This window comes from Mytilus galloprovincialis, chromosome 2 (genome assembly GCF_965363235.1).
Source record: "Mytilus galloprovincialis chromosome 2, xbMytGall1.hap1.1, whole genome shotgun sequence".
NCBI lineage: Eukaryota > Metazoa > Mollusca > Bivalvia > Mytilida > Mytilidae > Mytilus > Mytilus galloprovincialis.
Window position 1 is genome coordinate 70,002,045 of NC_134839.1, and position 17,412 is coordinate 70,019,456.

The 17,412-nt window shown below is 30.3% G+C and overlaps 1 protein-coding gene across 9 annotated transcripts in view; it reads left to right on the top strand.

Annotated features, from left to right (window-relative positions):
* LOC143064263 (ras GTPase-activating protein nGAP-like) overlaps window positions 1-17,412 on the top strand; it is a 111,862-nt gene that overhangs the window by 20,472 nt on the left and 73,978 nt on the right. For 8 of the 9 annotated variants that reach the window (XM_076236964.1, XM_076236965.1, XM_076236960.1 and 5 more), the window contains one exon: window positions 7,773-7,832. In XM_076236964.1, coding sequence (XP_076093079.1) covers window positions 7,773-7,832 — 60 coding nt within the window. Of the gene's footprint in view, window positions 1-7,772; window positions 7,833-13,812; window positions 13,963-17,412 lie in introns of those variants that run through there. The other variant, XM_076236972.1, reaches the window with a different exon arrangement.

A 17,412-nucleotide genomic window follows, 5' to 3' on the forward strand; every position in this document is an offset into this window, starting at 1 on the left:
CCCATATAGATATTTTCTGTGTGTTAGATAGATCTTTTATTGACAATCTTGCCATATCTTAAATGAAAAACCATAAAAGCAGTGTTCAGAATAATTTTAGGCTTATGAAATTCCTACAGGGAAAAGTACTGATTTAATCTGTGTTTCTTAATGTATTTTGCTTTAAATTAGCATAGAAATATTGTTTTCACCAAGTTATTTTTTTGACAATGACCCTGTTACAAGGATAGAAAAAAGTAAATCCTTTGACAGTTTAATGATTCTTTAGATAATCCATAGATGCTTAATCCTTTAAAATTTTATCAGATATGATAGATATTCTAAAATATAGAATTTAAGCTGTATTCTTTGCAGTTTTGATAGCTTATATTGGCTATTAAAAAAGAAAAACAAGGGTAAAAACTTAATGCTCCTTCTGCTACAGCGGGGGCATAAAAATTGCACGGTAGAATTTTGAAGCAACCTAAAATTCTTCAGTTTTAAATTTTTGATTGGTATTAGGTATTACAACTATGGTATTAGCCAGTCTTATATGAAGACTAATATTAAGAAACAATATAGTTTCTTCACAGTTTTTGAGGGAAAGCTTAAAAAATATTTGTGAATGATGCAATAATGTTAACATCTATTGGTAATGATCTGCTATCTCTCAAACACAGTTGTTTTTCTGTTGTAATTAGGTAGAAATGTAAAAACCATCTGCGGAAGATAAAAATTATATACCTATTGATACGCTACTGTTTGATAATTAATTATAATTTTGTTGCCATGATATGAAAAGTTAAATACAAGGCAGCTTATCAACTTGCAATTAAATGGTTTACAATAATCTTATGTAATAGAAGAAAATTAGAAAAAAATATGTGCTGTTAAAAAAATATGTAATAGAAATAAGAAGATGTGGTATGGGTGCCAATGAGACAACTCTCCATCCAAGTCACAATGTGTAAAAAGAAAACAATTATAGGTCAAAGTACGGTCTTCAACACAGAGCCTTGGCTCTCGCAGAACAGAAAGTTATGAAGGGCCCCAAAAATGGCTAGTGTGAAACCAAACAAACAGGAAAACCAACGGTCTAATCTATATTAACAAAAGCAACACTTATGAACCTGTTATTAAAAAAATATGCATGGCTTTTTGACATAATATTTCTCAAACAGATCCATATAAGAGGAATCCGAATGAATTATATATCTATAAATGTTGATTAATCTTTCTCCTAATTTCTGACTTGGTCAAACAGATTATTGATGGAGATTTTGATATCTTATTTTCTTTGAAAGTTTAACCTATGTTATGCAGTTAGACAGTTGTAGACATAGTGTCACAGGAGATTGTAGTATGTGAATGAAAGTAACACTATAAATTTAGTGCATTCAAATTGCTTTTCTTGATTTAGGGTTATTAGGAGCCTTGCTGACTATGCAATATGGGTTTTGCTCATTGTTGAAGGCAGAACAATGATTAACAGTTGTTAATTTTGGTGTCATTTGGTCTCTTGTGGAGAGGTGTTTCCTTGGCAATGTCTTGTACTTTAACCTAAAAAATTGAAAGCCAATGATGTTTTAGACTAGACATGTTCTTCTCATATATTTTATGTTAGTATGATACTAAACCCCTAACGGGAGGGATCGTGCCTGATATTCATATGATGAAGACGTAATCTTTCAATCAGTTTAATTGAGGTCTGGAGCTGGCATGTCAGTTAACTGTTAGTAGTCTGTTGTTATTTATGTATTATTGTCATTTTATTTATTTTCTTTTGTTACATCTTTTGACATCAGACTCGGACTTCTCTTGAACTGAATTTTAATGTGCGTATTGTTATGCGTTTACTTTTTTATATTAGCTAGAGGTATAGGGGAGGGTTGAGATCTCATAAACATGTTTAACCCCGCCGCAATTTTGGGCCTGTCCCAAGTCAGGAGCCTCTGACCTTTGTTAGCCTTGTATGGTTTATTATTTTAGTTTCTTGTGTATAATTCGGAGTTTAGTATGACGTCCATTATCACTGTGCTAATATACATATGTTTTAGGGGCCAGCTGAAGGACACCTACGGTTGCGGGAATTCTCGCTACATTGAAGACCCATTGGTGGCCTTCGGCTGTTGCTCTATGGTCGGGTTGTTGTCGCTTTGACACATTCACCATTTCCTTTCTCAAATTTATGTGAAGAGATATGTTCCAAACAGACCTAAATTAAATCATAAGCAAAATCCATCTAAGGTCAACTTCTCCTATGATGTCCATTAGTATTAAATCTGTTTCTATATCATTATACACTTAAGTATGTCAAGCAGGACTTATAGAAAGTAGAGTGGTATATTAGTACTATTGTTACATAAATCAGTAACACAGATGTAATAATACAAAAACATATCATTGTATGTAATAGAAACTAGAGTGGTATTATACTGGTATATTTGTACTATTGTTACATAAATCAGTAACACAGATGTTATACTACAAAAACATATCATTGTTCATACAAAAAATATTTTTATAGGATTTAGATATTAATTGATTGATAAAATCTTTAAAAAGGAGAGGTGAATAAATTCTTTCTAGTAACTTGTGGATACACTTTTTCAATAAAATTTGTATAATTTTTAGACATATCTTTTTCACCTATACTGTAGTCAAAATTTGTGCATTTATAGACATTCTGGATAAAAAGGGAAAAAAAATATTTCAATACATGTACCACAATTTAGAATTCTGTATATAAGTCTACATATCAGAATTTTACTTTATTTTACAAAAAGGTTTAGTTGCATTTAGCAAATTAAGAGTCAAGGTTATATGTTTTTTCTTGGTTTGAATCATTCAGGTTTCACATTTTCTAATGCATGGGTTTTTCTCATTGTTGAAATTCTATAGATGTTTAATTCATGTCATTTGGACTTGAGGTAACAGTTGTCTAATTGGCAATCAGACCACATCTCCTTATTTTGTATCAAACGTTTAAAAAGATGATGTAATTATGCAAGTGCATGCAATTAGAATACTAAAAAGAGAATTTTAGATCAATTTATTTTGTTAATTGTTTGACAGTTCTTTATAATTTACTACTGAACAGCTGGTTTTGTACAAAGTAAAACGCTAATGAAGAGAGAAAAAGTTTTTTTTCCAATATATTTGTTTAGAAAGATGGTAAAACTTTAAGTTGTAGGTAATTTCTTTGAAGATTTATCTATATCTAGGGATGAACATTCCCTAACTATTACTGACAGATGTCACGCCAAATAAAAGTTAGGCAATGCCCTTTATTTTGTTGTTATTTTGAAATAAAAAATCAATATGGTTTTCGTTCATAAGTAAACAAATTTATAAAAAGGTTTATTTTGCCTCATAACAACAATGAACAAGGAAACATTCTTAAAAAAAAATAAAATTGGAGCATAGAAAAGTTAGTATCAGGGCAGATTTAAAGAAAATGTTTGTAATGCTTGGTACAAAATAAGTGTTAAAGATTCAAATTATATATTTCAAACACGAATATCATGTCAAATGGATACCAAGCCCTGCCAGGAAATATCCTGACAAAGGAATTACTCAAGATTTTTTAAGGTTAAGATATGATATGAATTAAAGGAGATGTGGGGTATATGTCAGTAAGACCTAATGAAACAAAAAGTTAAAAAACAAAATTGCATTTGCATTTTGTTTTTAACAACGAAGTTGACCTTTTGAAGACTACTAATCATTGAATATAGGTCACTTTGTCCATTCTTAGAGCAGTTAGAGGGGGAAGGCCCTTTATCAGGACTCTGGGATTGGTGTGTTTAAGCTCGGGATTTCAGGATTGATCCTTTCTGGATCCAGGGTGTTATGGCTCACAAGAAAGACTAATAAGACTTCAAATTCTTTACTTGATAAACAAACCTCCGGAGAGGGTGAAAAACTGAAAAATACAAAATAAGCAATTCTTACTAACAATTAGCATTACAAAAATTTAGCATAACAGTACACAATAAAGTATTAATACTAAAAACACAATATTTGGTTTTAAATCATCTTTTTTCTTTTTGTCAAATGAAATGTTCAATATTCAACTTGTGTTATATAATGATTGTCATAATAGTCTAAACAAATTCACAGTTCATAATAGATGTAATAAAATAATTCAGTTACAGTAAAAAACAGTAGCACATGTGCTTGTCGTTTACAGTAGAAAATAGTCGCCTTGTTTCACGAATAGAAGTGAGTAGTTTACAATTACAAAAACCGCAAATTAAATACTTTTCAAGAGAAAACATCTTAATCAAGGCAAAGGAAATAGAAATCAGCACACTGGATTTAAGAATTAAGTTAACAAAAGGTATGAAAAACAGTTCATGTAAAATGACCAAAAAGAATGTTTATCAACTGTTTAGGACGACTTAAAAATAATATACTTGTCAGAAAAGGTTTATACTGTACATATGTAAAGAAAAATATGCTACATTTTAACTAACGCTTTGGTGTCGTGAAGTTACAAATTTCATGAAAAATTGTACAAAATTTTGCGTGAACAAATTTTCCAAACGTGCCGGATATAAAAACAAGTGTATATATCAAGAAAATAAAAAACAAAGACGTGAACTCCGTTTCATTTCCGGAAACACGACACAGGGATTCTTTTTTTGAATTTTGGGACGTCTGGATTTTAATTTCTTTAAATTCGGGACTTCAGGATTTCATGTTTTTGAGCACAGGATTTCAGGATCAGGACCCCTCCAAGCCCCCTCATTCTTAAAATGTAGTTAGATAGTATTTAAAAGAAAAATTGAAGGTTGCTCCAACTTTTAATAATATTTTTTATAAGAAAAGAGGTGGAAAAATAGTAATTTAATTATTAAAAAATTTGTTACCCGTGTGATAATTTACTATTCACGTATTCCAAAAATATATCATTTTTATATACTTTACACTTATACCAAAAATGGTGCAAAAATTTGCTAGTTCCAGTTTACACAATTTCTCAAATAAATTGTTTCTAGATACTTTTTCATGGGCCTGTGGCAAAAATGAAAAGGAAAAGTTTTCGGTTAAAAGCTTTGAGTTCCAAAACTGCAATAACTAATTTGATATCATATACAAAATATGTTATTTACTTTTTGCAAAACTAAATACAAACGGGGCAGAAGGGGAAAAAAGTTTTTTCATAATCATTCAAAATTGAAAGGTGGAAAGGGCTACTAATATCATGAAAGAAAAAAACAAAAGAATAATGTATTTTAAAATTTATTGACTTTCATATTTTGTCTTGTGTACCGGTACATCCACCTATACAGCAAACGGTTCATCTCTATCTGAAAGCTATAAATTACATTAGTCATAACAAACACTTTTCCATTTTATTTACAAATACTTGATTTCATTTTGTGTCATTGTGTTGTACCCATCCAGACTGTAAAATGAGATTATTTATTTGAAGTTTTAAATTCAAGCTTTTGTCATGATATCAGTTTAAGTGTTCCTAATTATAGGTTAACATTTTTTTTATACTGGGAATTTTCTTCACTTATTTATATTCAAGTTAAAGAATCACTGACTGCCTTACCTTTCCCAGCCTCTGAAAATTTACTGGACCAATAATTGGATAGCTAGATATCAAACTATATGCTTTTTCTTCAGTGTACCATTTGATGTTGTTATTTTTAGACTGTACCTGGGATCCATCAATGATAAATTAAGAATGAATGCATTCTCTGCTCAAATTTTACATTAGTTCAAGATGGCCTTCAACATTGATGAAGTGGTCAACTTGTTTAACTTTCTATACAGGTTTCAGGTTTTACAGATGAGAAATTAAGAAACTTTTGACCTTCACTATCAAGACTGGGACACTAGTAAACAGACTATAAACATTTATTTCAGCCTAATTGACTTCATTTACGATTTACTGATGAGAATTTCCATCTTTTCCTCATTTGTGCCCACCTCTCTATCCAATATTGATGTTTAAGGACCAAACTATTTGTCAAATATTGATATTTAAGGACCATTTAACATAATGAACCAACATACATGTTAATTTGATTTTTCTCTGTGAGAATATAGTACATTTGTATTTTGAATTCTGCAAATTCAGCAAACTTGGAGATTATACTAAATTTTGGCTTTATAGTTTTCCCTTCAAAATTCATATTCAATATTTTAAAGGACTGCTTCCATGCATTAATTGATTCAAAGGTATAACAAATGAAAATCATAAGAACCAACTAAAAAAAAAAAAAAAAACAAGGTGAAATCATTGATCATATAAAACTAAGGAGATAGGGTATTGATACCACAGAAACAGCTATTCACCAAATACCAAAGGATGTAAACAACTAAGGGGAATACAAGGCCTTTCAACCATGAGCAAAAACCTATACCTTATATATTGATATTAAAGGCACAGGAATGACAACATAGGAAACATTTTTGTTTTTGTTTTCAGTCTGTTATTGTAATTTCATGTGATGTATGTTTGGCTATTGAATAAACTTTGTGATTTATATTGATATGCTCTACATGCATTATCATAACCAGTATCTGTAATAACAGTTTTTGCAAATTCGGATGTAAGGCTACAAAATTGTTTATTCTGTTGAAGGAAATACAGCTGAAGTTTGTTAAATCTTTAATTAGATCAAAGACAATTATTGGTTAGAAAACTGTGATGGTTTAAAAATTGAACATTTAAAAGTAAAATTTCCGGTCTAAAGTAAAAATCAAGCTACACAAAAAATTTGTAAAGATATTTGTAAAGACAGTCTCTTGTCTCTCGAGATGTTAGATTAAAAGATCATTAAATGATATGTTCAAGACATATGCTCAGATAAGATGATAATTTGATGCCTGTTGAAAAGTATGCTTGAAAATCATCAACAAAAGGTTTAAAGAGGTGTAAGATTATAACAACATGATAAAGTTGAGTGAACTAAAAGGTCATGATTATAATAATATGTGAAAATGTTTGAATAAAGTCGTATTGAATACAGGAATTTATGCTTGAGGTATCATTTTGCATAACAAGTGAGCTCTATGATAGCATGTAGTTAGCATAGTAGTAACTTTGAATGAATGGGTATTTGTCAAATGAGAAGCAAAGATAGTTTAACATTCTTCCAACAGATTTTAGTCTTTAGAAATAATTAATAAATCTGTAAATACCCACAAAATTGTTCCAGTGATTGGCAATGATTCTGATAAACTATTCGTAACTTTTAAGCTTGAGTTATCTCCCATGCTATGGTGAACTGAGAAATAAAAGTCAAAATTTTGTTATCACACAAATCCATCAAATAGTAAAACACACAGAGAAGATTAAGGAGAGCAGTTTTTGGAAACACAGAATTGTATGCAGAATCAAATGATATTTCAAAGAATAATTATTCATCAGGGAATTTTCAAACTTCAAAATTTAGATTAAAACAAAAGTTTTAGAGATTTTTCTAAGTATACATGACCTCGCTTGGAAATATTTTATGATACCTGTAAAGTTAACATGTTTTAAAATTTAGTGAAGATCTAATAAACAAGTTCTTTGAAGACAGATAATTTATAGTACTTAAGTTTAAAAGTCATTGAAATCGAGAGTTTACAAATGTAAAGTGAGAACTTTGTTTTAATCTAAAGATCTTCAACCAACAATAAAAACAATAGAATGAGAACAACAGTTAATTATTGACGACCATGTGAAGCCAGGTTTACTTTTAAAGTGCATCTTTAATGATAAGTTTACAAATTTATGCATATATATATATATAATTTATCTAATTAGTGTGGTTTGTTAATTACAGTGACACCAGAAAGGATGTTTAGATCAAGACTTCTGGATAACTGTAATGAAAGCTTGCCAGGTAAGAGATTTATGGATAATGGAAAGATTTTGGAGTAATATGTAAATTATGACTAAGTTATCGGATAATTAGTTTATGTATGATGCATTAAATGAATAGCACTACTTTAAATATTAATTGAATAAATCAAATAAAATGTTAAAACAGCAATATAAAAGTTTTATTTGTATTCAGGATTGTATAAGAAATGCATAATTATAACAAAAAAAGACTTGGTGTGTCCCATACATAACTATTTTATAAATATGAATTAAACCTGATAGTACATGTGCAAACTTATGTGTTGCTGTGTTAAAATATGTGCAAAGTCAGATACCACTATTACTGCTAAGTCAGATATCACTATTACTGCTAAGTCAGATACCACTATTACTGCTAAGTCAGATACCACTATTACTGCTAAGTTAGATACCACTATTACTGCTAAGTCAGATACCACTATTACTGCTAAGTCAGATACCACTATTACTGCTAAGTCAGATACCACTATTACTGCTAAGTTAGATACCACTATTACTGCTAAGTCAGATACCACTATTACTGCTAAGTCAGATATCACTATTACTGCTAAGTCAGATACCACTATTACTGCTAAGTTAGATACCACTATTACTGCTAAGTCAGATACCACTATTACTGCTAAGATCTGACATGAAATCAATGGGTCAAACAGAGGTACCTAATTAAATCTAGGTGTGTAATTGTTAAAGAATTAGAATGAAAAGGAAATGATAAAATCAACAGATCATACAAAAACTTATTTGTTTCCTAAGTATATTAAGAATAAAACATTACACAATAACTCACTGCAAAGTTGGAAATTTTGTAAATTCCAGATTTTTCTTAATAATATATCTCAAATAAATCAATTCAATTTCTGACTTCTTCCGATTTTGATCATCTAAAAAGAAATTAAAGCTTAAAAAATGGCCTTATCTGAAACCTTTCATCATCAGTTTTAAGCACGCAATATGAATATACGGCAGATCACCTTTCAATGAAGGACGTGGCTTAGACTTGTGAACAAGTTAAACACAAATTTAGTGTTTAATTAAAAATTTAAATGGATTTAAAACAGGGAATATCTTTTGAATGAAATCTAATCTGAATCGTTCTGCTTTATATATACACACATTATGACTAAATGATAAGTATAAATAACATACTTCTTTGTGAAAAACATTTTTTCAACAGTGCTACAGAAAAAATAAAGAAATTTGATTCTTTTAATAAAATTATTTATTTACATTGAGGTTAAAGTTTTTATAAATTGAGTCTCTGAAGATCAAACTTTATGATTAACCTAGGTGTTGCATTACAATACAAGTTCAAACCAGCCTATCAGTTTAAATATCAGCCACTGTTGGTCTTTAGTATAGTTTAAAACAAAAGAATATTTATTTGTGTTTACACATTCAGGACTTTTTGTCTGCTTTCTTTTTTGGATCTTTATCTATGTCTGACATCAAGAAATTTGAATTTCTTTTAAACTGTGAGACAAGATAATTTGAATTATCTCCCTTTCATCACGAATAAATTTTCAATATCAATAAATGCAAGAAGCTGCAACCATTAGAGCTTATAAATGTAAAAGGCCTTGAAAATAGTTGTTGAATTATAAAAGAAATTATAATACAAATATAACAATACATTTACAAGTGAAAGTATAGATGAATTTATACTTTTGGGTATTCAGCTGAATCCGCTCCAAATGACCCTAGAAAACCTGGCATCATGCAACATTCCCATTTTAATTTTGTCAATGTTTTAAATTGTGACTCAAAACTTTATGGGAGCTTATTTGACTTTGGAAGTACTGATGGACAAATTTGTGTACGAGTGTAAATACATCTGTTTTGAAAACACAGTTCTTCAGTTTCTTCATAAAGTTCAGCATATAACACAAGCTCTAATAAAATAAATTTGAAAAAATATAGTTTTTTGCAAACAAAAGTTCAGTTCCTGATTCAATTGAATCATAAAATCAGAATTCTAATTCTAATAGGAGACTGTAAACTCTCTTTTCAAAATGTCAACTCTCTTTTCAAAATGTGGACTACATGGTCCCCTGGAGAGTTTGACTATGTGAACTTCCCAGGACAAATATCATCTAATTGTGACCTGTATGGAAAAGATTTCCTATTAAAACAGACACTACCTTATAAATACTTGACATATTATTGTCACCTATATTTGTTGTTTGATCTTTCAAATGTGTCTATATTCAATAGATACATTGATATACATTGTATACTGTAGGTACAATCTGCCACAATATATGTAGACTTTAAAATCAATATCCAACACGATTAAGTGGTGTTAGTAGAAAAATAAACTGTTATCAGCAATTCTTTCATATGATGTCCGAGATAACTTCAATGTTATTCACAATTCAGTCCTTGAATGGTTTTATATAGTCAGCCTTAGATCAGCAGACATTTTGACATTTGGTTTATTCAAGACTTTAATTTGACGTAGGAGGGAAGTCATTGTTAGGTCTTGACGTCTTATGTATCTGTGGCTCCATTCTTACTTTGAGGTTTGTTTGTAAACACCCCTTTGTACTTTGCAGGGGTTAGTAGTAGTAGCTTTGTTGAACATTCTCTGTATTTGTGCCAATTAATGTTGACAAAGGTTTTTCCATTTGTGAAAAAGAAATATATTTTTAAATGAAGAACTGGACATATAGATTTTGAGATACCCCGTAATACACATGTAAGTTGTTTTTTTCTACTGAAATCAAAGATTTATTCAAGAGTATAATAACAAAAATGTGTTCCTTATATTCTTCATCTTTTTCCAGTTTAAAACTTGTTAATGGTGTTATTTATATATTTTAGTGTTAACAATGTATTTTATTATGAAATTAGACACATCTTATTCAAAATAAACTCACATTGACCAATAGGATTGAGTCCGATTTAGAAACAAGCAATGAATACTTACCTTTATCTGTCTACTTAGTATGTTACAGACTATTTTGATGAAAACATTGATGATTAAATTAAAACTAAGCTATTTCTATAAGATGCCCTGGTATTCAAAATGTCAAACAGTTCAAAAAGGGAATTTTATGATACAACAATGAGAGAAAAAAAAATAAAAATAGGCAACCAATGAAAACTACCGGAATTCACATTCTAGTACCTTAAAATGTGGCCAGGTTTAACATGTTTGTAGCACTCAACCCTCCCCTTACCTGAGAGTTTGCTGAGGCTGAGACAGTGGTGTTAATATAAAAAAAACCTGTTAAAATGCCCAGTTTCATTCACACAAAAATAACTAACAAAGAGACAAAAGAAACAAAGTACATATCTAAGAGTACATACAGTACGGAAAACTAGTTCAAAGCCCAATTTCCACTACTAATATATAAACCATGTTTCCTCAAGCAGGAATATGTTTGTCAGAGATGATGTATACTGATTAAAAAAGGGATGGCAACATGTATTTTAGATTTTACACTTCAAAATTGCATTATAAATCTAAGCATAAAAATAAATGAATTATTGAAAAAAAGAAAGGTGTGGCAATGTTAACTTAACAGGAACAATTATTAAAAATACATTTCCACATTTAAGGAAATATTTAATTTAAAGTGAGTTTATTAAGATAAATGTTGCTAAACTTTTTTACTCAGTATATTATGGAACAATGTATAAGGTTGTCACTTTGTCCATCTGTCTGTCTCTGTCTGTCTGTCTGTCTGTCTGTCTGTCTGTCTGTCTCATAATAAATATTGAGTGGTGGTATTATTTAGGATTTAAACTTGTGTTGTTTTTGAGAGTTATGGAATTTTAAACAGATATATCATGTTAAGGAGGGGTATTTGCGAGAGAATGTTAAATTTCACGAGCCGTAAGGCGAGGGAAATTCATTCTCAAGACTGGTATTTTTCGCAAATACCCCTCAAGAACATGATATATCTGTTTAATTACACCGAATGTTAATGTTCAAAAACGCATTGATGATCGTGACGTTACAAGCGTCCAGTCGGATAGAGTATTTTTTGGCAAATACCACGGCAGAGAGGGTAAAAAAGGCAAATCCTTTTGGCAAATACCCCGGCGGCGTAAAAAATGAACGATATTCATTTGAAAACAGTAAATTGGTGAAAAATACACTAGCTATCAACCAATCAAAATCCAGGATTCTTACATAAGGTGTAATTATAATCCTTAAAACAATAGAAAATTTGCACATGTTGTGAACTTGCTAAAATTTTTGTTCAGCAAATTTTTTCCAAATTAAAAGAAAAGAGCTGTGATGGTTGTCTGTAATGATATTCACTTTTGTCCTTCCAGAGTTATGAGACCTACAACATCAAAGGATTTTTTTCTTGCCTGCACTAAACTTTCCTAATTTATTACAAATGGTAGTAGTCTGGGAATATGCATGCATTTTGACAATGGTCACATCTCTTGCTCAAGACTTAAGTGAATTTTAATGATAATATTATATTATATTTTTGATAACTGCATAATGTCTTGCACAATTTCTTAATAAATTAATTCAAATAAAGTGGATTTTATATTTTGCATGGGATGGCCATGGTGACAGAAGTTTTAAACTACAAAACAAAGAATTGATAGATTTGGATTATTTAATTGTTATTAAATGTTATGGACTCTCTGATAATGAGAGATTTCCTGTGATAAAGTTATTTCATGAGGAAGCTCAAAGCCAAATAAAATAAAAAAAAAAATGTGTCATTAGCTGATCTTATCCTGAATTTTTTAGTTTTAAATTTAAATATCAATTTTGTTCAGAAAATTAGAACATACTGTTACAAATGACTATGAATTATTGAAAGCGATTGAAGAATAGAATACAAAAAATATCCAATTTATGCCTCAAGAAATTTCAGTTACATAAAAAGACAGACTTACATATTCATTGTTCCTATAGACACAAGCCATCATACCTCAGTGGACAAAAATGCACAACACGTAAATTTTACAATGTATCTGTAATATTATTAATTTTCACTGGTTTTGTGGTTATATGATTAAAAGTATGATAGAAAATAACATGAAATTTGGTGTGACAAATATAACAGTGAAAATTAATCTGTTTATAATAAACTATTGGATGTGAAGAATATTCTTAGGAATTTGAAGTGAGTGAAGTGCCCCCTCCCCCCCCTTTTAAAAAAAAAATGTATTGGTTTGATCAAATCTGGTAGCTTGCAGAGAAGTATGCAATAGGAAGGTACACATGGACACTTTTTCATTGAAATTTGGTATTTGATAATGTCCATTGCCATGGAATGGTGTCCCTCAAAAGGACATTTTTTCATGGAGGACATTATTAAATCCTACAGAAATATTATACCAGACATGGACATTTTGTAAAATTTTCATAAAATATGAATTTGTACAAGAGAGAAAAAAAAATGGCCTTTGAATTGACTTGTTAGGACAAAAGTCCACATAAACAGAATTGTGTTATGTTTGAAAAAATGTTTTCTAGTCTATCACATCAATCAAAGTCGTGGAGATTATTAGATAAATATATCTTTATTTATCTTTGGACACAAATATTTGTCACATCTGAGTATATCAGATTACCTGTGTTTACCTGAATGAAAACATTAATTTGGAGAAATTACATCGGATTATATGCTCAAAGTCATATCTTGTTACTAAATGAATTTGTAAACTTTGCCTTGAAGCTACACTGTTCCTAAGTCAGTATGACCACCTATGTCCAGGGATAGAAATTAAACAGCTAAATTAGATGATAAATTTCATTTTAAGTGGCCACTTAGACCAGGGTCATTTAATTGGGATATAATACTTAAAATAACTTCGTTTGGATTATTGTAAATAATTTTCATCCCATGTGAGATCAAAATAGTGACAGGATTTGAATTGTATGAGGTTAAGTAAGCTTTTATGGTTAAAGTTGGGGAAATCGCCAAGCAATTCAAATTTGGAACAGGAAGTCAATTTCGGAAATATAACAAAGGGAATTTGTACAGATGATATCCGTACTGTAAGAACCGTTCAAATATTTCTATGGTATGAACGCGCTAACAGGAAATTACATTGTCAGTTTTGTCAATATTGAATCAACATTAGGGTGTAAATATCACATGTTTGTGTACGGGATATAACGTTCATCTGAGGTAGGTCAGGTATTGTTAACAGAGAAAAGGGCAATCACAATGTTTTTTTCAGAAAGTTTTGTTTTTTTATGGACAAGTTTTCAAACTAAATAAGAATTTCAATAAAAGGGTTAGTAGTGAAGTTATTCAAGTCTCTCATAACTTGTAAGTACAAAAGTGCTTAAAAGGTCAGTGCATCATTTAATTTATACATTGTGTGTTGAGGGTTATGCCAGTAACATTTTTTGCTACTGTAGTTATGATTTAGAATTTCTGGTTTTGCATATTTCCGTATTCATTTTTGTCTGCTTTTTTCTATTTAATTTTGAAGTTGTCTTTTACCACTGGCAAAATGCAAAACAAAACAATAATTTAACGAGGGACATATAGTTGATGTTTATAGTTTTCTTCTTTTAAAAAGACCCGCAGATATATAGACTAACAAGAAAATAACCAATGTTTTTTTCATTCTTGCTTTTGGATATTAAACCAGTAGAGAAGTCTCTTGCAGTGGCGGATCAAGGGATGGTGGGGGAGGGGGGTTCGGGGCGTTGGAACTCTCCCCCCCCTTTTTTTTTTGGACAATCTATGCATTTGAATGGGGACATGTGGTTTGAAACCCCTCCCCCTTTGTCCTGGGTTGGACACCCCCCTTTTGAAAATGGCTGGATCCGCCCCTGTCTTGGTACCCTCATGTCTTTTTTAATGTTAGGTATGTTATATTTTAACCTTGTTGACAATGAATAGGTTACAAATAGAAATGAATCATATATACTGAATCAGAATACATAGTATGTGACAACAACCACAGTACACTGTCAAAAGAGGAGTTCATTCTTACATGTAGGTCTGAATAACTGGAAAGTCTTTTTAAAAGGAATATGGTAACTGTAATAAGAAAGTATTAAATACTTGATGTCCAGAATTTGAAAAAGAAGGGCCCAACAAGACAACTATGGAAGGGTAATTGTAAAAACTATATGCATTAATTATATATGAAGATCTATAAAAAGGTGGGAAAAGTTTGATTGATTGTAAGGGAATCTAAGCAAACACTTATCTAAAGCAGGACTGGAGTGGGCCCCCTCATAGGGCAGTTAGTGGACCCCCTTATGAAAATTTCTGGATCCGCCACTGAGTTTACTTGGGAACAGGGAAAAGGGCATATTAAAAGTCATGAGATGACGGTCTTATACATACACAAATTTCCTTATAATATGCATACTCACTAGGAAAACACTTTAAATGAGACTTCTTAGGGCTTAAGAGATTTTTTCTGAACTACAGCATATGTCTACCAACATCAAAGATAACTCTATTAGTGGAAGAAAGATAAGTTTTATGCCTGGCTGTGCAATTATTTTGTGTGGATTGGTTCAATTTTAATCATAGGTGTAAATTCCTCAGCCCCAATCGTTAAAAAAAAATGTTGGAAATTTTCATCTGAGTCAAGTCTCCTGACAGGAAGGCGAAATTTCACACATGAGAAGAAAAATCTAATTTTTGTCAAAGGTTTAACATTGGTAATAGTTTAAAACAAATCTTTTATAGCTGAAACCTTGAATTACAATTTTTCAAGTACCGAATTGTTATTTTCATAATTGTTTTTTTTTTCAAGGACTGGAAACGTAATTTTCATATTTACAATTGTAATATTGTAAATTAAAATCAATTGGTTGAATCTTGTCATGACAAAAATTTCTTTATTGAAGATTTAAGGATTCTTATAACAATGCTGAATGTTATGAAAGGTCATGATATTTGATTAAGAATTATTTATATTTTTGGTATTTGTAAGCAGATGCTATACAGATGCAATTTTCCAGAGAATTTGATGTATCCTTTGTTGTGTGATTCACTTGACATTCATTATTTCTATGATATAACTCCGACAGATTACATAATTGTTAAGGTTCACTTTTCTCTCATCTTTTGGATATTGATTGCAAACTTAAGATGGAATGAAAATACATGAAGGAAAGATCGATTGTGTGAAAATTACTCTGTACTCTCTTAACTGGAAAATCGTTTTGAATTTGTACACTGCACATGTTACAAGTATATACGGTAAGCTCTGAATCTAAATGTAACAAAAAATATTTCTTTCCATTCATTAATGAACTTGGAAACAGCTTTCACTCCTCCCACCATCAGGCATACAACTTTTTTTTATTTAATCAACTTGTAAAACTGTATTAGTATATAAAAAATTGTGTTGTTCAAATGTTCAAAAACACTGCTAAAGGATAATCAGTATATATAAAATTGTGCAGTTCAAATGTTCAAAAGGATAACACTGTCAAATTCTGAAACTATTGTCAACAGAAATATTAAGTTCAAATAGATTTGAGAAAGGATTAACTTCTAGTGGATATTCTTGTAAAATGTTCAGGTGGAAAACATTAATGTGAAGTGAACATTGTTTTGAAATGGAATGAAATTGAACATGGTAGCTTTACAGCTGTATGAAATGTCACAGCTTTATTCTAACTTTAAGCAGAGGAATCGTTACTGTAATATAAATGCAGAATGTTTTGGAATTTTTTTCAATAATTTATTTTAAAGTATTTTGTTTGAACTGTTTTGGGAATGAACCTGATACCTCCCATATTGAAGGTAAGTGTTCTATGAGGAGACTACTGGATAAAGTTCTATCTTACAGATTTATATTTTTATGTCCCCACCGTAGCAGAGGGAGAATTAAAATTCAAAATTGTCCATTGTACATACATACATAGTACGTCCCAAAATCGGAAATAGGATGTCATTAGGTTCATATATATTAGACCTATTATTTCCACAACAAGTATACTTATAAATGTCCTTTAATAAAAGAATTCTGAAGTGAAAATAACTGTTGAATAAAAAAATAGTTCACCTGTGGACATACTAAAAATTTGTTTTCTATCTTTCATTCTGTTCTTGTCTTTTACTCTTTACGATTTGGAACATGACATATGGTTTTAGTGCTTGGTCTGTATTTGAAGACTGTGTGTCAAAACTTTTGAGATGTTTTAAGTTCTTGTTCTGTTGCTGTCTTATTGTACTAAAATTTATTCCCTGTTTACCAGATTATGGTAAAAATGTACTTCGCTTAATTTATATGTTATAAGAAAAATTATGTATTCCAATAATATTTGTCAAATTGTTAAATTTAGGCCCTTTATTAGAGGAAATAGAAAAAGTCACTTCACATTATAGAAATTCTTTGGACTGTGTTCTGCAGTTTGGTCGGGTTGTTGTCCCTCTGACACATTCCCCGTTTCCAGCCTCAATTCTACTTACTATATACCCGTATGTACATGAATTTTTGTTTACAATGACAGATTTGAGACAAACACAACAATTGTTAGATATAAAAGAAAGGAACCATCATCAAAATATTTTATTCACATGCTGTTTTTGCCAGTTTTTAGTACACATTGGAAATAGGATGTCATTAGGTTCATATATATTAGACCTATTATTTCC